The sequence below is a fragment of the Felis catus genome, chromosome E2 (assembly GCF_018350175.1).
Source record: "Felis catus isolate Fca126 chromosome E2, F.catus_Fca126_mat1.0, whole genome shotgun sequence".
Classification (NCBI taxonomy): Eukaryota; Metazoa; Chordata; class Mammalia; order Carnivora; family Felidae; genus Felis; species Felis catus.
Genome location: NC_058382.1, coordinates 10718923 through 10746871, shown reverse-complemented (window position 1 = coordinate 10746871; position 27949 = coordinate 10718923). Strand labels below are relative to the sequence as shown.

General features: G+C 50.8%; 1 protein-coding gene and 1 long non-coding RNA gene across 4 annotated transcripts; one reads left to right on the top strand and one right to left on the bottom strand.

Annotated features, from left to right (window-relative positions):
* The first annotated feature begins 2227 nt into the window (after positions 1-2227).
* CCDC61 (coiled-coil domain containing 61) lies at positions 2228-27566 on the top strand. Of its 3 annotated transcripts, none has more exons than XM_045045901.1 (14): positions 2228-2362; positions 9991-10149; positions 10401-10483; positions 14688-14845; positions 15970-16131; positions 24207-24417; positions 24514-24596; positions 25304-25473; positions 25596-25671; positions 26023-26165; positions 26253-26331; positions 26509-26560; positions 27060-27135; positions 27243-27566. In XM_045045901.1, the coding sequence occupies exons 2-14, from the start codon at positions 10002-10004 to the stop codon at positions 27338-27340; spliced, it is 1539 nt and encodes a 512-aa protein (XP_044901836.1). In that variant the 5' UTR covers positions 2228-2362; positions 9991-10001; the 3' UTR covers positions 27341-27566. The 3 variants fall into 3 exon arrangements, with proteins under 3 accessions (XP_044901836.1, XP_044901837.1, XP_003997677.3); XM_045045902.1 differs by lacking the exon at positions 2228-2362 and adding an exon at positions 2370-2385; XM_003997628.6 differs by lacking the exon at positions 2228-2362 and adding an exon at positions 5209-5735.
* LOC123382228 lies at positions 23765-27363 on the bottom strand. Its single transcript, XR_006590272.1, has 2 exons — positions 27231-27363; positions 23765-26581 (listed from the first exon to the last, which is right to left on the bottom strand). It is a non-coding gene; the product is annotated as an uncharacterized LOC123382228 (long non-coding RNA).
* Positions 27567-27949: the final 383 nt, after the last annotated feature.

Genomic DNA, 27949 nt, shown 5'->3' with positions numbered 1-27949 from the left:
ATTGCACCATTTTATTTCATTTGAATTATTTTAGCAGCCTATTCTTTTTTTTTTTTTAATTTAAGCTTACTTTTATTTATTTTGAGAGAGAGATAGAGAGTAAGCAGGGGAGGGGCAGAGAGAGAGAGAGGGAGACAGAATCCCAAGCAGGCTGTCCACACTGTCAGCACAGAGCCCGATGCGGGGCTCAAACCCACTAACCATGAGATCATGACCTCGGTGGAAATCAAGAGAATCAAGAGTCCGGCACTTAACTGACTGAGCCCTCAGGTGCCCCTTAACACCCTATTCTTAACACAGCCACCAGCACGACCACTGAAGACGTGAATCAAGTTGTGTCCCTGCTGCCCTCCATCTTCAATGGGTCCCATCTCACTCAGGGCAAAATCCAAAGACCTCACAATGGCTTACAATGCCCTACATGACTTAGCTTCTGGCTCCCTCCAGGTATCTTCTTCCACCTTCTTACCCACTCAGTATGGACCTCCTCCCCCTGCCTTTTTTTAAGGCGATCTCTAACCCAACGTGGAGCTCAAACGCATGACCCCGAGATCGAGTGCCACATACTCTATCACCTAAGCCAGTTAGGCGCCCCCCCTCCTCACTGCATCAGGCAGGCTCCCACCTCTGGGCTTTTGCCCTCATTGTTTGCTTCTCCTGGAATGCTCTACCCCTGTATCCACAAGACTGGTTCGTTCACTTTCTTTAGGTCTCTCTTCTAAGTCACCTTCTCTGAGACACCTTCTCTGACCATCCTGTCTCCTTTACTCCGCTTTATTTTCTCCATAGTACTTATCACAATCTGACATCCATACATACATTTACTCACTGTTCTATGTATGTATGTATTTATACTTAATTGTGTGTCTTCCTTTCACTAGGCATAGGCTTCTTTTTCTCTTTGTTCACTGATGTACCTACCCCCAGCACCCAGAAAAGTGCCTGGAGCATAGTAGGTGCTAAGTACATTCAGGTTGCATTTCATGAGATATGCTGATGCGGTTCACAGCCATTTTCAGATATACTTAAATTGCCTAACTAGTTGTCTTGGTGTAGGAATGGCTTCCAGGAGCGATCCTATTGTCCAAGGTGCTAACTCACTAGGTACAAGGCCCACTGTCTACTGGGGCATGACCTTACGCTCTAGTGGCTACTCCACAAGCCCCTGTATAATGGAGGCGAGTTAACGATTAAAAGAACTGAGCCAGAAGCTAGAACACATGTTCCGAAATGTAGCTAACATGAGTTAAACATCGTGAAAGGTTTCACAAATTTCCAAAATATTTAGATGACATCACCAATATGGACTTGTGAAGTTGAAACTTTTTCTAAGCTATAAAGACTACGAAAAAGTTTCATCCAGCGCACTAGAGGAAAAGATAATTTACTGTTCTCTTCTCTCTGTAGATCAGGATATTATGAAATAAGTACATGCAGCCAAAAAAGTAGGCGACAAACCACAGAGGTGTGTCAGGCAGTGAATTAATAAAAACATTACGTTATCTTTGGGGATTGTGCAACGTTTGCGGTGTTTGTGAGCTCTTTTAAATGTGTAACTTGTTATTATTCCATAGTCTACGTTTTCATGTTCATACCCAATTTTGTGTTGGTAACTTTGTATTTCTTTTCTTAAGGAATGCTCCCCTCCCCTACACCTCCACCAAATTCTATAAGCTCTATGGGCCCTGTTGATGACTCACTGGCTCAAAATAGGAATACGTTCTCAAGCTGTGCGATCCCCGGGCAGCGGCTGTACCTCTCTGAGACTGTTTCCTTAATAACAAAATGGGGATCATAGCACCCCTACACTGCAGGGTTGTTAAGTTTAAATAAGCCAAGGCCTGTAAGTGTTTAATGCAGACTTGGAACACACTGAGCAACGATGAATCTCAAACCCGCCTTCCAGCTAAGAACTTCTCCGCAGCTTCCGGACCCGCGGCGGCCAAGACCCGCCTGTGCGCATGCGTTCCCGGCTCTCCTCTGGTCCGCCCCTCCGCGTGGGAGCGTCCTATTCCGCTGCAGGGGCGATGGGCGGAGTCAAGGGGCTACTTCCAGGATTTCCTCCCCTCCGAGGAACACTCCTCCTTGTATGACTGGCAGTAGGAATTAGCCAGTAAAGATTGGAGAGAAGACCGACGACCCGGCCCATTTAGGAACTTCTCATCCGAGTTGGCCAATTGCAAGCTTTGGTGGGTGGGCTCTTCTCTGAGGCGGGACACGGCGTGACGGGCGTCTGTTTTGACTAATGAGAACTCGGCTGGGAGTAAACCAGGGCCAATCAGAAGCGAGAAGGCCGGATCTTGGGGCGGGGCTGGAGCTTCGGCAGTTGAACCCCTCGCGAGGAGGGGTGTCTGTGGAGAAGGTGAGAGGCGGCGGGAGTAGCGGGTGCGCGGGCCGGGGTGGCGATCCCGGGGGGAGGGGATGCTCTGGGGGAAGGTGGGCTGCGGCGGGCAGTGTAAGAGTCGAGAGGGGGTGACCTTTAACACGGATGGGCGCTCTGATGAGTGTTTGTAAGGCAGAGGGCAGCATATGAGTGGGGGAGATGTTTTGTACTTCTCAGGAGGGTCTTTAATGGGGAAAGTGTGTAAAGCAGGCGACAGCAGGTGGTAAAATACAGAAATGCCCTTGTGATATAGCCTTGCGATTTAATGGGAGGTTTTAAGGCAAGGGGTTATTACAGCGCAGTGTGGAGGAGCGGAGGTCCTTGCGATGAGTTACGAGCTTTGATTCGGGTGGAGGGCAGGTGAGGAACTATATCGAGGGAGGAAATGAGTGAGGACTCCGGGGATGAAGGTGTGTGTTAACGAGGTGTGAAGGCATGTGATCGATACACGTAGCGTTTGTTGAGGGCTTACTATGTGCCAGGTTTTGAATGAATTAACTCTGAAAGTTCTTAACAACCCTACCAGTGGTTAAGAGTGTGGGATCTGGAGTTGGGGCTGCCTGAGTTTAAATGCTGGCTTTGCCACTGGCCCTGCCGCTGAACGTCACGGTGTCTTTGGGCCAATTGTTTAACCTTCTGTGCCTCAGTTTTATCATCGTTAGGGTGACCTCATCTCTTACTTGTCTATATCTCCCACCTAGTGGCCTTACCCAGTCTCTTGGCTTCACATGCTCTTTATATAATGATGTCTCCAAATGCCTGTCTGCAGTCTGGATCTCTCCCCTGAACTCCAGACTCATTTGTCCAACGGCCGACTCTTCTCTACTTGGAGGTCCAACTGACATACATGCTTTAAAAACTTGTCCCCCAGTCAAGCTTGTATTTCCCCCTTTCAATCTTCAAACCCAGCTGATGTCAGTTCCATCCTTTCGGGTACTCAGGACAAAAACCTTGGAATTGTCCTTGACTCTCCCTTTTCCAGTGCCCACATGCCATCTGTCAGTCGGCGCATCTCATGGGCCTATCTTCAAAGCACTTCCAGAATCTATCCGTATCTCACCACCTCCCTTGCTACTGCTTTGATCCGGGCCATCACCTGGTCTTGCCTGGTCTGTTGCAGTGGCCTCCTTGCTGGGTTCCTTGCCTCTGCCCTTGACCCGCCCCCTCCCCCCCCCCCCCCCCCCCGTTGGAGGTTCCTGTTAAAACACAAGTCAGATCATGGTGTTCCCTGGTCAAGACACCCCCGTAGCTCTCACCTCACGCAGTAGAAGTCCTTGCCAAGCTTGTAGTGCCCCCACCGGATCCAGCTCCCCCTCCACTTTGCCCCCAACTCCTGCCATTCTCCCTTGTTCACACGGCTTCAGCCACCCTGGCCTCCTCATTGTTCCTCAGACATATTGGGAGGTATTGGGAGAGTCTTGGGTGGGGGGGTGGGGTCAAGATGGGGTAATAAACTGGGAAGACTGTGGCGTCCAGGGGTGTAAGGTCTCAGATCTCAGTGCTGGGGGAGCTTGTGGGAAATGCAGATTCCTGGGCCCCCCCTCCCCCCCCCCCAGAAGTTCTGCTTCTGCCGGTTTGGGGCCATGCCCAAGATCCCGCATTGTCATCAACCACCTGCAGCCCTCGGAGAAACCAGTTCAGAGCTTGGACGGGAGCTGTCTCATCGTTAAACCTCCCCTCTGTGGCTGACCCTCTGCTGGGCAGTGCTGGGGAGCCTGGTGGTTGAGACAGCTCGTCACCTAGCCTGGGGGTCAGGGAGGGCTTCCTGCAGGAGTGGACATTGGAGCTGGGACCTGGCGACAAGGGGTGAGCTGAGAGGACGAGACCTCGGCTGTATCTCCAGTACCCACAACCCCGTTTTCCTGGTATCTTGCGTAGAGTAGCCCCTGATCTGTGCCAGGCCCACGGTGCTGAAGACCCAGGAATGATCAAAATCTTGGGTTTCTAGTCTGTCAACTAATCATCAGCTAGTTGCACAGATGGTAAACAGCTGACCGAAAGCCAGGCACTGTTCGAACCTCCTTCCATGTATTCGTTTAATCCCCGCAGTCACCCTGTGTGAGATGGGAGCTCTTATTATCCCCACTTGACTGATGGGAAAAGGCCCAGAAAGGCTAAGTGCCTTGCCCTGGGTCACGCTGTGGGCAGGTGGTGGGGTGGGAGCTGAGGCCAGGAGTCCCTGTGCGTCATGCTTAAGATACGAGACCACCCAGAAGGATTGGTGCTGGGAGGGAAAGGAGCAGGGAGTTATGGGAGGAGGCAGAAGGTGGTCCGGGAAGGGTAGCTGGGTAATGTGTAGGGGGTCTAGTGTGCCTTTGCCTCGCTGCAGGATTCTGGGCAAGCCTCAGTTTCGTCCTCCGTAAAATGGGGGATGGTTACAGCAGCTGCCAGAGAGCAGCATTAAAGGATGAGTCACTGGTTGATCGGTGTGCATCGTCCTTATCTAAGGCAAAAAGCCTTTGAGGGATAGTGGGGGGGGGGGGGATTTGGATACCCCCACGGCGTGGTGATGGGCTGCGGTGTGCGCTATGGAGGTGTGGATCCTGGGGAATCCCAGAAGCCTTTCGTGTTTATGAGTTCCAGGGGGACAGTGTGGAGGGCTCTGGTCTATATTCTGTGGGAGCGCAGGGCGAAGGGAGGGGAGTTCTAGCCGGCTCAAATTCACCCACTGGGCGGTGAGGTGAGCTTAGAATGGGGGCGGGGCCAGGCCGGTGTGTATAGTATGTGAGGTGGGTTGGGGGGGGGTACACTGCGTAGGAGAGGCCGGCTAGGTCATGGCCAGGCTGGAACGTGTGGTGGTGGGGGCAGGAGGGCGCTGCGGAGAGGGTGGAAATAACCACCCGGGGTGGGGGCTGCCAGAGCTGGTGATTTACCCCTGTCTTGTGTGGGAGATGGTGATGTGGATTTCTCTTGGCTCGGCTCCCACCCCCACCGTAGGGCGAGGGCTGTGAAATCTGGAATATCCGGGGAGCGCTGTTGGGAGGGGGAGGAGCCAGGGACCGTGGTGTGACCCTGGCAGCGGAGAGGGGAGTCATCTTAGTGAAAGACGAGAGGGAGAGGGCTGGGGTCGGAAAGTTGAGGGGGCTTGTGCGCATGTGCGTGTGTGCTGAAGCCATGATGTCATGAGGCCCGACAAGTGGGGTCAGCTGTGTGGGCCCGAGTGGGGTGCTGGGGTGTCCACGCGGAGCGCGCAAGGTTGAAGGGCTGACGTCACGGGTTGGCGGGGGCGGGGCCTCGAATGCAGGGTCGGGAAGCTGAGGCGGAGAAGAGGAGCCAGGAAGAGTCTTGGGACTGGAATGAAACCAGCAACCAGGATGGGCCACTGGTCACAGAGCAAGGATGAAGGATACAGGTAGAAGGACAAGGTGGGGGGTGGGAAGGAGGGAGGGGCTCGGGGTCTGGAGAATCCCAGAATTGGTGGGGGGGGGGGCGTAGGCAGGGTGTTCAGGGAAGGCTCTGCAGGGAAGGGAGATGGAAAATGTGGGGGGGGGGGGGAGGGAGGGGGGATTACATAGAATTTGGGAGGGATCAGAATCCAGGTGAAATATGGGGGAAAGTAAGACAGGCTGAAAATGGGGTAGATCCTCACTGTGGAGTAGAACCTTGGGCAAATATGCAGGCAGGATCCAGGCGGAATAACAGGAGGGAGCAACATTCAGGTAAAATATGGGGGGGGGAACCCCAGGAGAACTTGGGGGCTGGTGTACGGAGAGGGGGAATGTGGCCCAGCCCGCCCCCCATCTTGGAGAGCCGCATGGCAGTAAGGGACATGGGGAAGGGAATGAAGAGGGCTGGTTTCCGGAATGTGGTAGGAGGAGTGAGGCTGGAAAATGGAGGGAGGGAGGTTCTGCAGCGGGGAGGGGAAGGGAGTCCGGAATCTCCAGGCTCAGAATCCCCAGATGGGGAGTTGGGGTCTGGAAAGGAATCTGGAGGTGGCAGGGGTGCTCCCATCAGGCCGAGAAGAGGGGAGCGGGCGAAGTTTGTGGAGGTGCGGGGGGCAGGTGTGTGTAAGGGGACAGTGGAATTCGGGGAGAATATTCAGGGACTTAATATCTGGGGACTGAGCCGGAGGCTAATGACCTCACGGCAGTTGGATGAGGAAAGGCTCCGTGGTTTAGGGAAGGGCTGCTATTCTCGGGAAGAGAATGGGGAGCTTCTGTGGGGGAGTGGGGGAGGAGAGCAGGGCTGGGTTGGTGGTGGAGATGGGATGGGACGGGCCCCTTTACTCCTCTGTCTCCCTGGAGTTTGGTACAGCGAGCTGGGTGGTGAGTGGGACGGTGAAGCTGTTAAGGCTCCTGCGGGCTTCTGCCGGTACCTCCAACGCCTTGGTAACCGGAATGGAGCGACTACTGATTGGTTCGCGGAGTCGGAGGGGCGGGGCCGGAGGGCGGGGCCCAGGGCACCGGGTGGGGCAGGGCCAGCGCTGCCTGGCACTCTCGCGGGGGACCGCGGGGCGGGGGGGGGGGGGGGGGGGCAGGATTACGTTGAAATGTGTAGCTGTTTGTTTGCCCATAGGCCAGGGATTATTAACCCCACCTCTGAACCTCCAGAGAATGTGAAAGTGGCCAATTGTGAGAGTATGGATTTTCAGGGGGGAGAGGTCTCTCGATTTCATCAGCCAGTTCCAAACTCGAGAGAACCCCCCCCCCTCCAAATAAATTTATGAACTTGGGTCTAGAGTCAGAGGTGCCTGCCAGGATGTCTGGGGCTTTGGCGGTTGTCCTTGGGCCTTTGAGAAAGGGGATCTGTGGATGGGCCTCAGGGTGGTATTCTGGGAGCCCTTGAAGTTACTCGCCAAGGGTTGGTTATTCATTTGTCTGGGGGGAGTTCAGAGATCTCATTAGGCTATCAAAGGCACAAAGACTCCTAAAAAGGTTAAAGACCTCTGGCCTAGAGTTTCAGGACTCATCATTTTCTGGCCTCACAAATGTTATATTTTCCAATATCAGCCTTTAGGAAGACTTTTTGGGGGAGAGTATGACGCGGAGCAAAGGTTGCGGGCGAGAGAAGGAGACCGGGCATTGGAGGGGTCCCCGTGATCTGGGTTGGGGGGCAGTCCTGGGTAGCTCTGTCCCTGGGGCAGCTGTGGGTTTCTGCCGAGCCTCCGTTTCCCCATCTGTACACTGAGGAGAAAATGGACTTGCCTTGTTTCTGTACTGCCTTTCAAGACACAACACAACTAATAATAATAATAATAATAATAATAATAATAATGCCGGTGTGTATTGAGTGCTTGCTCTGTGTCAGGCATTGCTTGATTTGTCCAAGGATTTTATCGGGATTAAGTCGTTTAATCCTTACACCAATCCGAGGACATGAGCCCTGTTATCCTCTTATGGGCTTGCAGAGGCCTGCATGAACATCATCTGGCCCGGTATTTCTGTCATCTCATCACTTACCCCTCTCTCCGTCCCTCACGCTTATACCTTGCTGTTCTTAGAATAAACCAGGAACATCCCACCGTGGAGCCCTCCCCTGGCCTCTCCTTACCCCTCTCCAGGCGTCTGCTCAGAGAGCCCTTCCCTGGCTACCTTAGCTACGAGAGCAACCCCTACCCCCTTTTTTCCCACTAGTCAACTTTTTTTTTGGACATTTTTAAAAATGTTTATTTGATTTTTGAGAGAGAGACAGACAGACAGACCACGAGTGGGGGAGGGACAGAGAGAGAGAGGGAAACACAGAATCTGAAACAGGCTCCAGGCTCTGAGCTGTCAGCACTGAGCCCGGTGCCAGGCTCGAACTCACGAACCATGAGATCGTGACCTGAGCGGAAGTCTGCACTTAACCGACTGAGCCGCCCAGGAGCCCTACCCCCAACTTCTGTGTGTGTGTGTGTGTGTGTGTGTGTGTGTGAGACATTTTTATACTTCTGACTGCTGCCGCCCTCTTGAGGGTAGGGGCGAAATCTGGTTTCTCATGGTATCCCCAGCACCCAGGAGAGCATGTGCTTTAAAGAGAAGGAATCTGGGTCCAAGAGAGATTAAGTAACTTGCCCGTGTCTGTGCACATACCTGAAGCTAGATACGAGCTCAAGCAACCTGGGGCTCTCCCTAAAATCCACGCCGAACGCACAGATCTGACCCTGTCCTCCACTCCATAGAACTAACAGCGAGTAGTAGCCCTGTTGGCTAAGAGAAGGTACTTATGTGTGCAGCAGACTAATTAATAAAATCAATTATTAATTCCATTGTATATAATATATGACACTGGCTGTTCTCTCGACTCGGACCCCTTTCCCTGGACAGCCATATGACTTGCTCCCTGACTTCCTTCAGTTCTCTGCCCATATGTTACCTCCTCGGAGAGGCCTGCCCCGACCCCCTGTTTTTTCTTTTTTTTTTTTTTTTTTTTTTTTTTTTTTTTTTAGATTTTAAGTGAACTCTACACCCAACATAGGGCTTGAACTCACAACCCTGAGATCACGCGTTGCATGCTCTACTGATCACCTCCTGACCCCTTATTTAAAGTCTGCCTCGGGGCGCCTGGGTGGCTCAGTCGGTTAAATGTCTGACTCGTGGTTTTGGCTCAGGTCATGATCTAGTGGTTTCAGAGTTCGAGCCCCTCGTCAGTCTCTGTGGCAGCGCAGAGCCTGCTTGGGATCCTCTCTCCTCTCTCTGCCCCTCCCCCATTTGCGCTGTCTCTGTCTCTTTCAAAAAATAAATAAATAGACTTTAAAAACTAAAAAAAAGGGGCGCCTGGGTGGCTTGGTCGGTTAAGCGGCCGACTTCGGCTCAGGTCATGATCTCGCGGTCCGAGAGTTCAAGCCCCGCGTCAGGCTCTGTGCTGACAGCTCAGAGCCTGGAGCCTGTTTCAGATTCTGTGCCTCCCTCTCTCTGTGACCTCCCCTGTTCATGCTCTGTCTCTCTCCGTCTCAAAAATAAATAAAAATGTTTAAAAAAAATTTTTTTTAACTAAAAAAAAAAAAAAAAAATCTACCCTGCCTGGAGGTGCCTGGGTGGCTCAGTTGGTTGAGCGTCTGACTCTTGATTTTGACTCAGGTCATGATCCAAGGGTCATGGGATTGAGCCCTGATTCAGGCTCTGCTCTGAGTGTGGAGCCTGCTTAAGAGTCTCTCTCTCTCCCTCCCTCTCTCCTCCCCCCACCCCCCCTGTCCCTTTCTCCTGCTCGCATGTGCTCTCTCTCTTTCTGAAAAAAATAAAATAAAATAAAAATTTTCAATCTGCTCTGCCTGACCTCAGTACTCTCTGTCTCCCTTTGTAGCTTGATTTTTCTCCACAAATGTTTGAATGAATGAGTGACTGATTAATAGATAATGAGCGTAAGGATTAATAAATTAATATCAGTGTATTAATCACGATTCTCTTGTTGGAAATCATATATCCTGTCAGCCAGCACGCGTGGGGCACGGACACAGTTCTAAGTGTTTTTATGTGGATTTTGCAATTTAATGATCATGACAACACTCTGAGGTAGATTCCGTTATTATACCCATTTTCTGGATGAGGAGATTGAGGCACAGAGAGGCAATCTCTTTCCTAAGGTGTCAAAGCTGGTGAATGGTGAGGCCAGGATATGAATTCTTGGCCTTCCAGCCTTGGAGCCTGGCCTCTCAGCCCCTCTGGGTCTCTGTTTCATCCTTTCTCCAGCGACACTGGCCATGGACCAGCCAGCCGGCCTGCAGGTGGACTATGTCTTCCGGGGTGTGGAGCATGCCGTGCGGGTGGTGGTGTCTGGGCAGGTGCTGGAGCTGGAGGTGGAGGACCGGATGACGGCTGACCAGTGGCGGGGCGAGTTCGATGCCAGCTGTGAGTGGGCCTGCCTGGGGTGGTTTCACCTGTCCTTCCCCGGGATCACCTTCTCCCGGAAGATGAGGTCAACCAGGAACCCGCCCATCTGCGTCTTCTCCCTGACCAGACTCCCTAAGGTGGGGTGGGGGTGGAGGGCTCGTCCCTCAGGCCAGAGGCCCTGGAGTGGGGGCAAGTCGGAAAGCTTGGATGCATTGCTCTTGGGCTGGGCAGGTGGTCAGACCTCAGGAAGGACTTTTCTCTCTACCCAGTCATCGAAGATCTGACTCACAAGACAGGGAACTTCAAACAGTTCAACATCTTCTGTAACATGCTGGAGTCGGCTCTCACCCAGGTAGGGGCAGGTTGGGAGCTAGGGGTGGATCCCTGGGGAGGTGGATGCCCATTTGACGGATGCAAGGCCCTCTACCTTCTCTTTCCTTAAAGGGACAGGCCTGTCTTTTTCTTCTTTCCCAAATGTAAGTGGTTTATTCTGATTCTAGTGATGGTTACTCTAATGTGGAAAATTCCTGTCACAGAGGAATGTCAAGAAGAAAGGAAGAATCACTCTACTAACACTCATTCCTGTTAATATTTTGGTGAAAATCACTCCAGCCACTTCACCACTTCTCTGTTTACTTGTGAAAGTGTGTGTGTGTGTGTGTGTGTATTTGCAGATGTATAATTTTATATAGTTGATATATTTCCCAAAGTATTCTGTAACCTGCTTTTAAAGTTGTTTTTTTTTAATGTTTATTTTTGAGGGAGAGAGACAGGGGCGAGTGGGAGAGGGGCAGAGAGAGAGGGAGACACAGAATCCAAAGCAGGCTCCAGGCTATGGGCTGTCAGCACAGAGCCTGATGCGGGGCTCGAACCCATGAACTGCCAGATCATGACCCAAGCTGAAGTCAGACGCTTAACCGACTGAGCCACCCAGGCACCCCTCTGTAACCTGCTTTGAAAAGATTAAACCACATGAGGCGGTTAAGCCTCTGACTCTTGGTTTTGGCTCAGGTCACGATCCTGTAGTTTTGTGAGTTCAAGCCCCACGTCGGGCTCTGCGCTGACAGCGTGGAGCCTGCTTGAGATTCTCTCTTTCTCTCGCTCTCGCTCTCTGCCCCTCCCCCACTCATGCTGTCTCTGTCTCTCTCAAAATAAATAAATAAACTTAAAAAGTTAAAAAAGTAAAAGATTAAACGATATTTCATAAAAATTTAGTCACATCAGTGAGTATAGCTACTCATTCACGTAATTTACTGAGCATTTATAGTGTGCCAGTCACTGTGATAGACGTTGGGATACAGCACTAAACACAAGAGATAAAATTCCTGTCCTTTATGAAATGGACATTCTAGTGGGAGAAACAGAAATTGAAAAAATGTATAACGTCAAGTAGTTAGAAATATTGACAGTGGGGGGGGGGAGCAGGTTGGACGTTGGAGTGGCAAGGGTGTTATTTAGGCATTTTAAAACTATGACCTACATTATTTCTCTGATTATAGATATTTGCACTCACATATTAAAGTGTGTGACTTAGAAACTGACTGTCTTTCTTTCTTATTGTTTTTTTAAATGTTTTAGTTATTTTTGAGAGAGAGAGAGAGAGACAGAGACAGGGCATGAGCGGGGTAGGGGCAGAGAGAGAGGGAGACACAGAAATTGAAGCAGACTCCAGGCTCTGAGCTGTCAGCACAGACCCTGACGTGGGGCTTGAACCCATGAACCGAACGATCATGACCTGAGCCGAAGTTGGACGCTCAACTGACTGAGCCACCCAGGCGCCCCTCTTATTATTTTTTATTTAATGTTTATTTTTGATAGAGAAAGAGACCTAGCACGAACAGGGGATGGACAGAGAGAGAGGGAGACACAGAATTCGAAGCGGGCTTCAGGCTCTGAGCTGTCAGCACGGAGGCCCACACAGGGCTCGAATTCATGAACCGCATAATCATGACCTGAGCTGAAGTCAGCTGCTTAACTGACTGAGCCACCTAGGTGCCCTGAAACTGACAGTCTCTTATAATCCCCCTTATCTCCCCTGATCCAGACTGCTAACACTTCATGTGTATGTGTAGGCAGTATAGCACAATGGTCAAGAGCATGAATTCTGAAGTCAGACACATCACTGCCGCTTACTAGCTGGAAGCCCTGGGCCAGTTACTTCCCCTTCGCGCCTTAGTTTTCCTATCTGTAATGTGGGATTAAGTAGTCCCTGTTTCACAGTGTCGTGAAGATTAAAGAAGTTCTGTGTATAAACCTTAGAATGGCGTCTGGCTCGTAATAAGTGCTTTATAGATATTGTCTGTTTTTATTATTGTCATCAACTTGTGAGTTTGTCATCCTTGTTAGTGGTTGCTTAGTATTCTGTTATGCTCATTCAGCATGATTTACGTAACCCAGTTTTTTGTATCATGGCCCCTTTGTGGTCTTAAAAATTATTGAGGCCATCAAAGACTTTTTGTTTATGCAGGCTTTTTCTATCAATATTTGTTTGCCGTATTGTAAATTAAGTTGTTTTATAAATTAAAACTGAGAATAACTTCAAGATATTTATGAGTTCACTTAAAATAGCCATAATGAGCCTGTTATGTGTTAAATTAAATAACATTTTAATGAAAAAATAAATTTTCAGGGCGCCTGGGTGGCTCAGTCGGTTACGCGTCCGACTTCGGCTCAGGTCACGATCTCACGGTCGGTGAGTTTGAGCCCTGCGTCGGGCTCTGGGCTGATGGCTCGGAGCCTGGAGCCTGCTTCCGATTCTGTGTCTCCCTCTCTCTCTGCCCCTCCCCCGTTCATGCTCTGTCTCTCTCTGTCTCAAAAATAAATAAACGTTAAAAAAAATACATTTTCTAAGACAAAATAAATTAGTAGGAAACACAGCATGGTTTTACATTTTTGCAAATCTGTTTAATGTCTTGCTTAATAGAAAACTGCTAGATTTTTTTTTTTTTAGTTTTAAAATTTTTATTTATTTTGAGAGAGAGAGTGCACGCATGCAAGCAGGGGAAGGGCAGAGAGAGAGGGAGACAAAATCCCAAGCGGGCTCCACACTGTCAGCACAGAACCTGATGAGAGGCTCAGACTCCCAGACCATGAGATCATAACCTGAGCGGAACTCAAGAGTCAGATGCTTAACCCACTGAGCCTCCCAGGCGCCCTTGCTGTGATATGTTTTGGTTGAAGTATATGCAGAAAAACCTCCCTCACCTAGATACGCAGTGGGAAAGGGAGTCCTTTAATTGCTTTTATCAGATAATGGTGCACATCCTTCTTTGCCAACGTATTAAATCGGCACAGGTGGTCATTTCTCAAAGGTTTGTCGCAGTGTGGAGTCCGAGAGCATATCAATGAAGTTTTTGTTTTACATTACATTAAACTCTACTGATGTACCTTGAACTTTGCTTGGATCTTTTGCCCATTTTATAATATCATGCACCAGTCATTTGGAAAATACGGTTCGCTGCGTTATGTAGACCCTCCGAGTGTTGACACATTTCATTATCCGGTATCAGGAAGTCACATTTGTTAATATCCTCACCGATCTCCCCAAGGAAAGTCTTTGAACATCAAGAAGCTTACCCAGCGCACAGTGGGCCGATCCAAGTTTTCCAAAAATGCCAATTTTTGCTTTGAAGTTTGAATTTTCTCATTGGCAACAAATACCGCCAGTTATGTTTCTTGAAGTGACGGGCTGACTTCGTTCATTTTGGGAGAAAATGCCCGCCAAACAGCCAAGTCTGAATAACTGTAGTTTTGTCTGTCAGTCGTTCTTTCAAGTAAAAATGGTGTGCCTTGAAAAAGTGGCCAATTTAGCCCCCAGCTCGATTACACAAGTGTTCTTCCTGGGACAACTGTCTGTCGTACTTTGGTACGCGACACAATGTATATTTCCCGTTTTGTCACAGAGCTATGTACTCAAGGATGGAGATTCGATAAAATTAATCTGTACTGATTCGTCAAGACCGTTCCTAGGTTTGGGGTCCCTGGGTGGCTCAGTCCGTCAAGTGCCTGACTCTCGATCTCAGCTCAGGTCCTGATCTCAGTCAGGGTCGTGAGTTCAAGCCCCGCGTTGGGCGTGAAGCCTATTAAAAAAAAAAAAAAAAAGACCACTCCTATTTTTGATTTCTGGTGTTACATTTGTTTGTTTGTTTGTTTGTTTCTTCCTTCTTCCTTGCCCCCCACTGAGATTGCAGAGCAACAGAAAACATAGTGACTCCTCGTACATTTGCATTTGATGCCTTTGGCAAGGACCCATGACAGTATTATTAGGAAAATTGTCTTTGCCTCGTGGATTCCCTGAAAGGGTCTCGGGGACCCCCCAGGGGCCTTTGGACAACACTTGGAGAGTCACAGCACTAAGCTGTCCCCCATGGTTGACCATTTAGGTTCTTACCAGTTTCCCTCTGGTGTCCTTGTGCCAGCTCCTGGGGCAGGGCCATCCTGGTCATCTGTCTCAGTGTCAGAAAGGCCCCACTAGCCCAACGAATGGATGGGGCATGGCCTGGCTTTGTGGGTTGTGTGCTCCGGGCCTGGCCTTTCGTCCTGTCCTCTTCCAACAGAGCAGTGAGTCGGTCACCCTTGACCTGCTGACCTACACAGACCTGGAGTCCCTGCGGGATCGCAAGATGGGGGGCCGCCCAGGCCCTTTGGCCTCAAGATCAGCCCAGCTCAACTCCAAGCGCTACCTGATCCTCATCTACTCTGTGGAGTTTGACAGGTGGGGGATAAAGGACTTGGCTCCAGGCTCAGACTGGTGGGTGGGTAGGAGAGGGTGTAGTTAGAACTCAGAAAACCCTGAGGGCGGGGTGGGGGTGTTGCCTTTGGAATCTTCACTGTTGGGGTTTGTATCATTTGGTATTGTGTTTGGCTCTAAATAGTAGAATAACTATTCCAGGTGCTTTAAACAAACAATAGTTTATCACCCAACAAAATGTCTAGGTAAGTGGCTACTACCTAGAAGTTTCCTTAGGGACTCGGGCTCCTTCTGTTTTATTCCTTTTTTGTCATTCTTAAAGTGTTGGCTTTTGGACCTCATCCTTATCTCCTCAAGGTCACAAAATGGCTGCTGGCCCTCCAGGCGTGGGTTCTGTATCAAAGCAACAGGAAGAGAACTGGGCTGTACTTGCTAATTGCATCTACTGTTTTTAATCAGGAAAATAGAAGTGTTCCTAAAAGATGCCCAATAGGTTTCCTATAATATCTGGCCAGAAATGGTCTTGTGGCCTTTCCCTAATATTTGGCCACAAGTGGTTATGTGCAGGGGATGCTGCTAAAATCAATGCCTGGCTCTTTAGCCTGTACAGCGGGAGGCAGCAAGGGAGGAGGAGGGAGCTGACAATGGCTGTTGGGTAGCCAGGGGATAGCATCTGCCCCATTTGATAATAGCTCCCGGATTTTCTAATGGGAAGTTGTCAGTCCTATGAGCATAGTGTCTGGTGGGACGGCAGTTAATCAAGGTGCCCTACCTTTCCTCTGCTAAGTGGTGACGCAGATCGGGCCATTTAGAATCTACCCCTATGGAATCGAATTAGGACTGCTTGGTGGTGAGTCACGTGATACCAGTTTTCACTCCACCAGCAGCGTATGATGAGCAAGTTAATTCGGACTGCACCCGGCCCATCAACGCCAGGGGTTCCAAAATTGCTCTAGAAGGGAGTCTCAGGGACGGCCAGCTGGTGCAAGGGGTCTGGGCGCAGGGAGGGGGCTGGAAGTTGCATTTAGAACTTGAGCCTCTAGGAACGTGAGGTTTTTGGAATTGTGTATTTTCCTACTCGAAGGCTCTCAGGTTACCCTTGGGTGGATTCTTGGCCTCTGAGATGCCACGGTTCTAATCTTCCTCAGGATTCACTACCCGCTGCCCCTCCCGTACCAGGGCAAGCCGGACCCTGTGGTCCTGCAGGGCATCATCCGCTCACTGAAGGAGGAGCTGGGCCGCCTTCGAGGGCTGGACGGCCAGGATGCTCGGGACACCCGGGAGACTGAGATCTGGCACCTGAGGGAACAGTGAGTCCGGGAGGCGAATGCGGTTGGGGCTGGGGGGACGAGGCATCCCATCAGTCACTGCCTGGCCCTATGCTCAGCACTATTGGAAGGGTGGTGGTCCCTTGTTCACCAAACATTTATTCCGAGCCCCTCTTCTGTGCCTGCCTTGTGCTCGGTGGTGCTGGGGACACAGCAATGATTCAGCCAATCCTGGCCCTGCCCTCCTGGGACTCCAGGTCCAGTAGGGGAGATAGCTCTGTCTGTAGACAGTGCAGATACCCAGTGGATGGAGTTTGGGAAGCCCAGAGGGGAGACTGGAGCCTGCCTGGTAAGGGAGAGGTGTTCCAGGCAAAGGGAACAGCATGTGCCGAGACGGTGGAGGTGGGGCTATATTCAGCGCCTCTTTTGTGCTGGCCCCCTCGCTGCCCTTCACGTTGTGGCCAGCCCAGGGGGCAGATGGACGTTGATCACATAACCACCTGGGAATAGCATTGCTAGCAGAGATGGGATTAGGCAGAAAAGGGAGTCTGTGCTCTAGGAGGCTGAATAGGAACCTGCTGGGGTCTTGGGGTGAGTCAGGTGAAGCGAGTGGGGAAGAGTGTTCTAGGCAGAGGGAACAGCATGTGCAAAGGCTTTGTGTTTGGTTGGATGTGGTGAAAACACGGGGGCTGGCAGAGTAAAGTGAAGAGAGCAAAGGCTTTTTGGCATATTTACCGAGTGCCTGCTGCAGGCTGTGCCCTGTGGCGTGCTGAATCCGGGACGCCATTGCCACCTGGAGGAAGTCCCGCCCATTGGGAAGGGCAAATAAAATTTGTGTAAGAACAATGATAATTATAACCGTAGCTGACATTTATAGAGCATTTAACTGTGCGCCAAGGATTCTTGCTCAGTGCTTTGTGACTTAATTTTTAATTATTTGTATTCTTCTTTATTTTTTTTTTTAATTTTTTCATTTCAATTTTAAATTTTTATTTATTTTTAAATGTTTGTTTATTTTGAGAGAGAGAGAGCGCGCCAGTGGAGGACTGAGTGAGAGGGAAAATGGATCCCAAACAGGCTCCACGTTATCAGTGCTGAGCCCAACTCAGGGCTTGATCCCATGAACCGTGAAATCATGACCTGAGCCGAAATCGAGAGTCGGACGCTCAACCGACTGAGCCACCCAGGTGCCCCTTCGTGACTTAAGTTTTTTGATCCTTGCAAGGTAGACATTGCTCTCGCCCCCATTTTACAGAGGAGGCAACTGAGGCCCAGAGAGGTTAGAGAACTTGCCGCAGGTCACACAGTAGATAATATATAGCCAGGCTAGATTTTGAATCCGTGCAGCCAGCACCAAGCCCCCTTTGTTTCCGTAGCTGTTGTGTTATGTTGGTGGCCGCTAGGCCGCTAGGCCAGGGCTAAGTGTTCAGGGCTGACAGGGAGGAGGTGGGGGCCCCTGGGGCTGGAGAGCCCTGCGGGTCTTCCTGGAAGAGCCTGGCTGTACATTGCTGGGAAGCAGGATAAGTGTTTCCCTCACTTCATCCTCAGGATCTACCCTCTGGCCTCTCTGGTGTGTGTGGATGTATGCATTTCCCGGACTGGCCACAGCGTGGCGCCCTCTGTCGCTCAGAGCCAACCAGAACTAGAGAGGATGGCTTGAGATCCTACAGCTGGTTGGTGGCTTCTTCCTCTTCCCAACTTCCTCTTCCTAACTGTAGTGAGGGAGTTTGGGAAGACTCCAAGATTCATTCATCCATCTATCCATCCATCCATCCATCCATCCATCCATCCATCCATCCATCTATCCATCCAGTGTTTATCCAGTTCATACTGTGTGCCAGGCACACTGCCCAGCCTGAGTTAATGTTTCTAGAGCCCTTACTCAGTGCCAGATATGGTCTAAGCACCCTGTAGATTCTTATACAACTTTATACGTAGGTATTGTTGTTATTGTTCCACTTCCCAGAGATGTGAGGTGCTACTGCCCAAGGTCACCCAGCTCGTAATAAGTGGAGTAGAGTTGGACACAGCCCGACCACAGAATTCAGGTTCCCTCACGGTGACCAGACAGGTGGAGTAAGGATCCAGACAGAAGACAGATAATCACACTGACAAATGCCAACTCTACAATGACTGGTGCTATAGGAAGGAAATGTACAGAGAGCATGAGAGCAGAGAACAGAGGGACATGACCTAGCCTGGCTGGGGACAGCGGATGTGACATTTAAAGGATGAGAGAAAGTGTTGCAGGAGGAGGGACTTGGATCTGTAAAGAGAAGCTTGGCTGATGCAGCACGGGAGAGGAAGGTGGGAGGAGAGGAGAGGAAGGGCGGATCAGCTGGATGGGGCCAAAGGGGGAGCTCCTGGGAGAAGGTGGGGGAGCTACAGATTTTAAGAAGTTTTCTATCAGGAAAAATTCCAAGCACACACAGTAGACAGAAGTAGGATGCACAAGTATTTGTGCCCCAGATTCAACGGTGTTCTACATTTTGCCCTTCTTGTTTGATCCACACCCTCCCCCCTCCCCGAGAAGCGAATCCCAGACATCAGATTTCCTCTGTAAATACTTCGTTTTATCTCCATGGTCAGTGTATTCCTCTGTCCCCTGTATTTCCTGTGAAGTCACTGTTAACCCTAGAGGCTAATCAGATTTAGGTCTCTGGCAAGACACCTTCCTTGGGGGTGCCATGTACTTGCCTGCCGTCAGGTGGCGTTGGGGCTGATGAGTTCTGAGGTTGAGATCTGAGTCCTTCTTATGAAGTTCCCGTCAGCCCAGTCGGTACCTCTTGGTAGTTTTCATTTGTGTTCACTTAACTACCAAGAGGTTGAGCAGTTTTTCATATATTTAAGTAGCCATTTGGATTTCCTCTTTTGTCAGTTGCCTGTTCACCTGTCGTATCTATTTTCCTTTTGTCATCTATTTTTTTTAAAGGTTTATTTTTTATTTATTTTTTTTTTCAACGTTTATTTATTTTTGGGACAGAGAGAGACAGAGCATGAACGGGGGAGGGGCAGAGAGAGAGGGAGACACAGAATCGGAAACAGGCTCCAGGCTCCGAGCCATCAGCCCAGAGCCTGACGTGGGGCTCGAATTCACGGACCACGAGATCGTGACCTGGCTGAAGTCAGACGCTTAACCGACTGCGCCACCCAGGCGCCCCTTGTCATCTATTTCTTACTGATTTCCAGGAGCTCTTTATATAGTCTGGAGACGAGCCCTTTGTTGATGTTATGTATTTCAGACACCTCCTTGCCCTCTATAGCTGGCCTTTTCACTCTCTTAATAGTGTCTTTTGATAAATAGATGTTCTTAATTGTGATGTAGACTAATTTATACGTTTTTTTCTCTGAAGTTACTAATTGTTATGTCTTGCCTTAGAATCCTTCTCTCCCAGTATCATGAAGATCTTGTCCTATGTCGTCTTCTATAATTTTTTGTCTTTTGCTTTTCACATTTATGTCTACGATCCACCTGAAATCGATTTTGGGGGAGGTAGAGGCTCTTTCATATTTTTTTCAGATGGCCAGTCAATCAGTCCAATGACATTTATTGAAAAGAGTATCCTTTCCCTACTGTGTCGTCATTGTCACCTTTATCACAAATAATGTGTGTGTATGTGTGTGTGTATAATATATGTAGGTTAGAGGTATTGTAGCTTTCTAATTAGACATACTGGGTAGAGCAAGTCTTCTGACTTGTGTTTTTCCATCTTAAGAATTTTTTGGTTATTTTTGGAAATTTGCATTTCTTTATAAACTTCAGAATCAATAGGTTTTTCAATACAAAAACATAAAACTTGTTGGATTTTTTTTTTTTTTTAGAATAATAGGCTTGAGATTTTATTTTTTTATAAACTAATCTCTACACCCAACATGGCTCTCGAACTCACAACCCTGAGACCAAGAGTTGGATGCTCCAGTGACTGAGCCAGCCAGGGGCCCCATAGCTTGTTAGAATTTTTATTGGTATTGCATTGAATCTATAGAATAATTTAAGGAAAGCTGAAATCTGTATAAATAGTGAGTATTCCACAGGATGCCTAGGTGGCTCACTTGGTTGAGCTTCTGACTCTTGATCTCAGCTCAGGTCTTGATCTCAGAGTCGTGAGTTCAAGTTTCGCATTTGGTTTCACACTGGGCATGGAACCTACTTAAAAAAATAGCGAGTACTCCAATATATAAACAATATACCTTGGTATTTATTTAGGTCTTATTTAATGTCTGAATGATGTTATTCTATCATACTTTTGTTAGATTCTTTTCCTATCTTTGGGTGATTTTTTTTAATGGTTTATTTAAATATAAACGATATAGATGTTTATATAATTGTATTTTTCAAAAAAATTTTTAAAGTTTATTTTTATTTATTTTGAGAGAGAGACAGAACATGCACGGGAGGAGCAGAGAGAGAGAGAGAGAGAGAGAGAGAGAGAGAGAGGGAGAGAGAATCCCAAGCAGGCTCTGCACCATCAGCGCGACTGAGACTGAGCCTCCTAGGCCTCCCTAACTGTAGATGTTGATTTTGTGTCTAGTAACTTCCACCAGCTTTCTTATTATTTCTAATAATTTGTAGATTTCCTTTGATGTTTAATGTTTATAATCATTTCATCTGCAAATGACTGTTTTGTTAATTCTTTCTTAATCCTTATCTTTCATTTCTTTTTCCTGCCTTATTGCATTGGTGAGGATCACCAGTACAGTGTTGAGAAGAAGCAGTGATATGTGGCATCCTTGCCTTGTTCTGGATTTTAAAGGATAAATTCAGTGTTTTGCCAAAAATGTAGGCATCTATGTGTTTTTCAGATCCCTAATTGATTTAAACTTGCAAAGTGAAAACAACTGTTAATATATAGTTTTTTTTAAGATTAAAAAAAGTTTTTTAAGTTTATTTTTTTGAATGTTTTCTTTTGTTAACGTTTACTTATTTTTTGAGAGACAAAGAGAGATAGAGTATGAATGGGGGAGGAGCAGAGAGAGAGGGAGACACAGAATCCGAAGCAGGCTCCGGGCTCTGAGCTGTCAGCACAGAGCCTGATGCAGAGCTCGAAACCGTGGACAGCAAGATCACAACCTAAGCTGAAGTCAAACGCCCAACTGACTGAGCCACCCCGGCGCCCCTAATATATAGTTTTAGTAGTTACTGATGATCAGTAGCTAGATAGATTTTTCATCAGGGGTTGGTTAATGGTAATGATCTAATTCTATAGTTTTTTTTTTTTTTTGCTTTTGTTAGCTAAAAGTTTTCAATAAAGAAACGCATTCTCTCTCATCAGTTATTTGGTTTCCCTGAGATATATTTCCTATGAGAAAGGCATGATTAAAGCTTGTGTTTTTTCCCCTCTACTTAACTTTTGTCAGAATAACGAGTTGCCTCCTGCAAATCCTCCATGAAGTTCAATGAATGTTGTTTCGCTTTTACTTATCCTTTTGAAGTCATGAATGTAAACCCAACTGATGCTATGTTGGTTTCCTATGGCTGCTGTGACAAATTACCACAAACTTGGTGCGTTATAACAGCAGACATTTATTCTCTTACAGTTCTGGAGGCCAGAAATCTGAAATCACTGGGGCTGAGATCCAGGTGTCAGCTGGGCAATGCTCCCCCGCAAGAGGCTCTAGCAGAGAATCTGTTTCTTCTGTCTTTCAACTTCTGCTGCCTGCCATCATTCCACATCACTCCACTCTCTGCCTCTGCGGTCAGATTGCCTTCTCCTCTTCTGTGTCTAATCTTCCTCGACCTTTCTTTTATAAGGACACTTGTGGTTATGATCATTCTTTTTTAATTTAATGTTTTTAATTTGTTTTTGAGAGAGAGAGAGAGACAGAGTGCGAGCCAGGGAGGGGCAGAGAGAGAGAGAGGGAGACACAGAATCCAAAGCAGGCTCCGGGCTCTGAGCTGTCAGCACAGAGCCTGACGCAAGGCTCGAGCCTGTACACTTGCGGGATCATGACCTGAGCCAAAGTAGGATGCTTAACTGACTGAGCCTCCCAGGCACCCCCGTAAGGATACTTGTGATTGTATTTAGGGCCCACTCTGATAATCCAAGATAATCTCCCCATCTCAAGGTCCTAAATTAATTTCATTTCATTTTATTTCATTTCATTTCATTCCATTTTATTTCATTTTATAGAGAGAAAGAGCACTAGTGGGGGAGAGGGGCAGAAGGAGAGAAAGAGAGAGAGAGAGTGAGAGGATCTTTTTTTTTTTTTTTAAATTTTAACGTTTATTTATTATTGAGAGACAGAGCACGAGCGGGGGAGGGGCAGAGAGAGAAAGAGACAGGGAATCCGAAGCAGCCTCCCATGAACCGTGAGATCATGACCCGAGCCGAAGTCGGACGCTTAACTGACAGCCACCCGGGCACCCCACGTTATTTTTGTTTTTTTTTTTTGCCACCTGACATAATTCTCCAATATGCCGCCAACTTTTACACCCAGTTAGATCTATTTGAGCGAGTTTCTTTTAAAAGTTGTAGGGGTTGGGGCACCTGGGTGGCTCAGTCGGTTGGGCGTCCGACTTGGGCTCAGGTCATGATCTCGCAGTCTGTGCGTTCCAGCCCCGCGTCGGGCTCTGTGCTGATGGCTCATGAGCCTGGAGCCTGCTTCGGATTCTGTGTCTCCCTCTCTCTCTCTGCCCCTCCCCCGCTCATGCTCTGTCTCCCTCTCTCTGGCAAAAATACATAAACATTCAAAAAAATAAAAGTTTTAGGGGTTGATTTCTTAAAATTTATTTAAATACAATATTTTCAGAGTTCCGAAGTCAGAACTGAAAAAGAAGGTGGGGGGTACCTGGCTGGCTCAGTCAGTAGGGCATGTGACTCTTGATCTCAGGGTCTTGACTTCAAGCCCCATATTGGGCTTGGAGGTTACCTAAGAAGGTACATTTAGTGGGGTCCAACTTGTGTCCCTGTTGCCACTGGTTTCTCCCTGATAGGTAAGCTATTTTTTTTTAAGTTTTGATTTATCCTCACATATTTTTGAAAATATGAACATAATATGATTTATAATTCCCCTCTTTTCTTTTGCCTGAAGAGACGTATTAAACATCGTTCAGCCCTGTTTTTAAACTTCTATCCTGGCCATCACTTGGCGACAGGATATAGAGCTCTTTCTCCTTCCTTTTTCTAGTTTAAAGGTGTGTGGTACTCAGTTCAGTGGCTGTATCATAGAAATTCAGCTTACTTTCTGTTGGTATACATTTTGGTTATTTCTACTCTTTTGCTATTATAAATAGGGCTGTGGGGCGCCTGGGTGGCTCTGTCGGCTAAGCCTCCGACTCTTGATTTCTGCTCAGGTAATGATCTCAAGGTTGGTGAGATAGAGTTCCCCTTCCGGCTCTACACTGACAGCACGGAAGTTGCTTGGGATTCTCTCTCTACCTCTCTCTCTGCCCCTCTGCCCCACCCCCCCGTCAAAATAAATAAATAAACATTACAAAATAGTGCTGGGGCCCCTGGTGGCTCAGTCAGTTAAGTGTTGGACTTTCCATTTTGGCTCAGGTCATGAGCTCGAGGTTTCCTGGGTTCCAACCGTGGGTTCGAGCCCCACCCCCGGCTCTGCACTGACAGCGAGGAATCCGTTTGGGATTCTCTCTCTCTCTCCCTGTCTTTCTCTGGCCCTCCCCTGCTCCCGCTGTCTCTGTCTCTCTCAAAAATAAATAAACTTGAAAAAGAAATAGTGCTGCAATGAATAGCCTTGTGTGTACATCTTTTTCTCAAGGAAGGTTTTGGGCAGAGTAGTGACCTGATCGGACTTGCATTTTACAAAGAATCTTCTGGTGAATAGGAGGCCGTGATGGCTGGGAGGCCAGGGGTGGGGGCGTGGGAGACCATGTAAGGCCAGGAACTCAGGGCTAGGCTTCCAGGGTACAGAGAAGGGCAGATTGATGACTTATTTTGGAATCAGATCTCACAGGGCTGTGTCCTCGCTGCGGGATGGATGGCCATGTTCCTCCTCCCGTGGGAAGAGGGACCATGGGGCCATGGGGGCGGCTGGAGTGCTGGGGCTGCACTCCCGGTTCCTGGAGCAGGTGAAATGGTTCGTGCCCGCACCCATGGAGAAGTGAAGATGATAGGATCGTGCACGCCCTCCCTCTACCCTCTTCCCCCTTCCCCCAGGGTTTCACGCCTGGCATCGGAGAAGCGCGAGCTGGAGGCCCAGCTGGGCCGATCTCGAGAGGAGGCTCTGGCCGGGAGGGCGGCGCGCCAGGAGGCTGAGGCGCTGCGTGGGCTCGTCCGCGGCCTGGAGCTGGAGCTTCGGCAAGAGCGGGGCCTCGGACACCGCGGGGTCGGCCGCCGCAGCCAGGATTGCCGGCGCCTGGCCAAGGAGGTGAGGGGGCGGGGCGGCCGGCGGGCCGGGGGTGGCCGCTGGGGCGTGGACCTCGGCCTCAGTCTGGGCCCTTGCGCCCCTGTTCTCCCCCGGCAGCTGGAGGAGGTGAAGGCGTCGGAGCGTAGCCTGCGCGCCCGGCTGAGGACGGTGAACAGCGAGCTGGCGGTGTACAAGAGGGGGTGAGGGGCGCGGTCTGGAGCTGGGACGCGGCTGCAGGGGTGCTTAGGCCTGGACGGGCGGAGCCTGGGGAGGAGGTGTGGAGTCGAGGGGTGGAGGGCGGGGCCCAGGGCGTGTGGGCGGGGCTTGAGTGGGGAGGCTGAGAGTGGGCGGGGACGGAGCGGTGGGAGGGATCTAATGGACCGCGTGGGGCTGAGTTAGACGTGGTGGGCGGAGTCTGTGGGGAGATGGGCAGGGCTTGAAGCGTGTGTCAGGAGGCTGGGCCTGGAGATTCGGAAGGGGTGGGCCCTGAGGCTATCCCGTAGAGCGAAAGGGCGCGGCCACACGGTGAAAGGTTGTGGCCCCGCTGGTGGGGATCTGGTTGATGTCGGCTGTTACTTATTGCGGTGGGTGACGGAATTTTGGAAAGGATTTCTAGGGAGCGGTGGGAGAGCTCAGGAAGAAGGGTCCCGGTGAAGGGGGTTTGTTAGGATGCAGGGAAGTGACAGACGGGTTCTTCTGGGGCGCTCTCTGGGGCTCCGAGAGGGGCGGGAGCGTGGGACAAGGTAAGGTGTCTGTGAGGGTCGTGTGCAAGGGCGTGAATGTCTGGGAGTTGATGGTGGGATGGACCAGAAAGTTCGGAGATGGTGTGATCCGAGAAGAGGCTTGAGATAGGAGTTGAGATAGGAGCTGGCCGGCGGGAAACTGACAGTGGGTCCTGCGCTCCCAGGAGACAGACTCCGCCGGTGGTGCCGCCCCGGGTGCGGGAGGATCGGGCTTCGTCGTCGCGGGAGCGCTCCACATCTCGTGGTCGCGGTGCCGCCCGCTCTTCTTCCCGGGAGAGCGGTCGGGGGAGCCGGGGTCGAGGCCGCCCCGTCCGCCCCTCGCCTTCACCCACAGGTCTGTGCCGGCCAGGCCCTGCCCTGCCCTGCCTGTGGGAGGAGGGGGAATGGACTAGAGCTGTGGAGGCGTGATCCTGTGACCCCAGCCTCTTCTCTGCACACTCTCCCACCCCATCCTAGGTGGTCGCGTGCCCCGTTTTGACCCCACGGCCTTTGTGAAAGCCAAGGAGAAGAAGCAGAGAGAGATCAAGATGAAGTTAGCGCACATTTCCTCTTTATCTGCCCATATCCCTGGCCCTTTACTGGCCCGCTGACCTGTGCCCTCATCCATCGCGGTCTCCCATCACCTGTCACCTGCTCCGTCTCTCCCCTTCCTGCTCCTGCTTTGCACCTGAACTCCACCTCCGCTCCTGACCCTTCCCCCCACCCGCCCTGCTTCCTTGTCTCCCACCACCACCTGGTCTGCGTGTCCGCGTGCCTCTTCCTTACGTAGGCCGCGTGACCTCAGCGGAGTCACTGGCTCCGGCTGCGACCCGTAGGGGCGCAGCGACGCCTTTCCTGGCACTAGTTGGGCGGCCGGGTGAGCGTCTCCTTTGCGGTTCCGCAGGCAGCAGCAGCAGCGGAACCGACGGGGCAGCGGAGGAAGCGGCGACGGGCCGTCCGTCTCCTGGTCGCGCCAGACTCGGCCGCCCGCCGCCGTGACCGGCCGCGGGGACGCGGCCAACCGCTCGCGACACCGCAGCTCCTCGGGTAACTGGGCTGCAGAGCGCGGGGCCGGCAGGCGGGCTGGGCGCCCCGGGCGAGCGCCGGAGACTTACGCTCTCTTTCTCCCTCTAGTGGACAGTCTCCGCAGCCGCTGCTCGTCCGCCAGCTCCTGCAGCGAGTTGGAGGATTTCTCTGAATCCCTCCCTAGAGGGTAAAACTTGGGCTGGGGGAAGAGACCGCCTCCAAACGGGTGTCTGGGGAGGCTGGAAAGAGGCTTTTGCAGGGAAATTGGGTGATGGAGGCTGGAGCCTTGAAACCACGTGGGGAGGGCGAGGTGGGAGGTGCCGGAGGCTTCTCGGGTCGGTCCTTGATTACCGTCTCCTGTCAGCGTTCGCCGCGGGAAGCCTCCCAGCCCCACAGCCTGGAGTGGGTCCAATACGGTGAGTGTCTTTCCCCAGACCCTGGAGGGGGAGGGGGCGGCGGCGGCATGAACCTCCCAGAAGCCCCTGTCCCTTTCCTCCGTGATTCCATTGTGGGGGAATCAGGTAGGCGGGGGTGGCTCCGAAATGCTTCTGGTGGCGAATGTTTTGAGCCTTGGGTCGGAGGGGAGGGTGGGCGTGGGGTGGGGGCAGATGATGGTGGCCAAGGGCACCAGCGCTGGCCTCCAATGGAAGGTCTTAAAACCGGCCCCGCCCCCTTCCTATCGCCGGTGTGTCCCTCAGCCTCAGTGTCTTTGATCAATTAAATGGGGATGGTAATCGTATTCACCTCAGAGGGTTCTTTCTGGTGAAGCTCCCAGGGGGTGATTTTGCTTCCAGTAAGTGCCCAGTGGGTGTCAGCCCTTATTTTTTGAGATCCTCGGGTTCAGAACTTCCAGTGGATTTGGGGGGCAGGGCTAGAGGGAGGGTCCCTAACCCCCTCTCGTGCCTCCTCCTGCAGCAAAAGTCCACCCCTCTGGATCGCGGCCGCCGTCAGAGACGCCCGGCTAATTCGGGGGGCTGGGTCCCTATCAAAGGTGAGCCTGGGACTCCACGTGTCCCCCCTTCCCCTGCCCCACAGTCTGAGGACAGCATATTGGGCCCTCACAGCCCCTACACTCACCCCTCTCACCTGCGCTCACAGAGTACAGCTCGGACCACCAGGCAGCGGACATGGCAGAAATAGACGCCCGCCTGAAGGCCTTGCAGGAATACATGAACCGTCTGGACACAAGGTCGTGACCTTGGGCAGGGAATACTGCCCCTCCACCCCTCCACCCACTGCTGGATTCGGTGTGGAGGGGCGGCTGGCGGGTCCTTCCGGCCCGGCTCAGGCTCCTCCCCTGGTGGTGCTCCTGGGGTCTCCCGTGTGTGAGGCCCTGACCCCTCCCTCTCTCCCATGCATTGCAGGCTGGGGGGCGGAGGGAGGGGGTGTGCATTTTGTAAATAAACGTATTTGTCCTTGGGATCCTTCAGCGTGTGACCGAAGCGTGGGGCTGGAGCGGGGGGGAAATGAGGATTGGGCGAGGGGTGTCATTGGGACCTGGGTGTATTTCTGGGCGCGCCTGTGACTGGGAGGCACTTGGGGGTTCAGGGGCAGGAAAAACTTCCATGCTCCCTAAAGCAACAAAAGGGGGGACCTTAGGGATGGTAGTGAGCAGCTCATCCCCAAAGGGGTGCAAGCGGAGATAACTGTGCAGGATCCCTTTGGCTGAGTGGTAGAGAATGGGTGTCCTGGAGCATGGTCCACTGCCCCCACAGGACCCCCGCCCCCCGCCGTGGGCCACCTTGGTGCTGATTCCTGCGCTCTGACCTGAGACCTCAGGGTTCTGAGCTATGATGTTGCTTCTA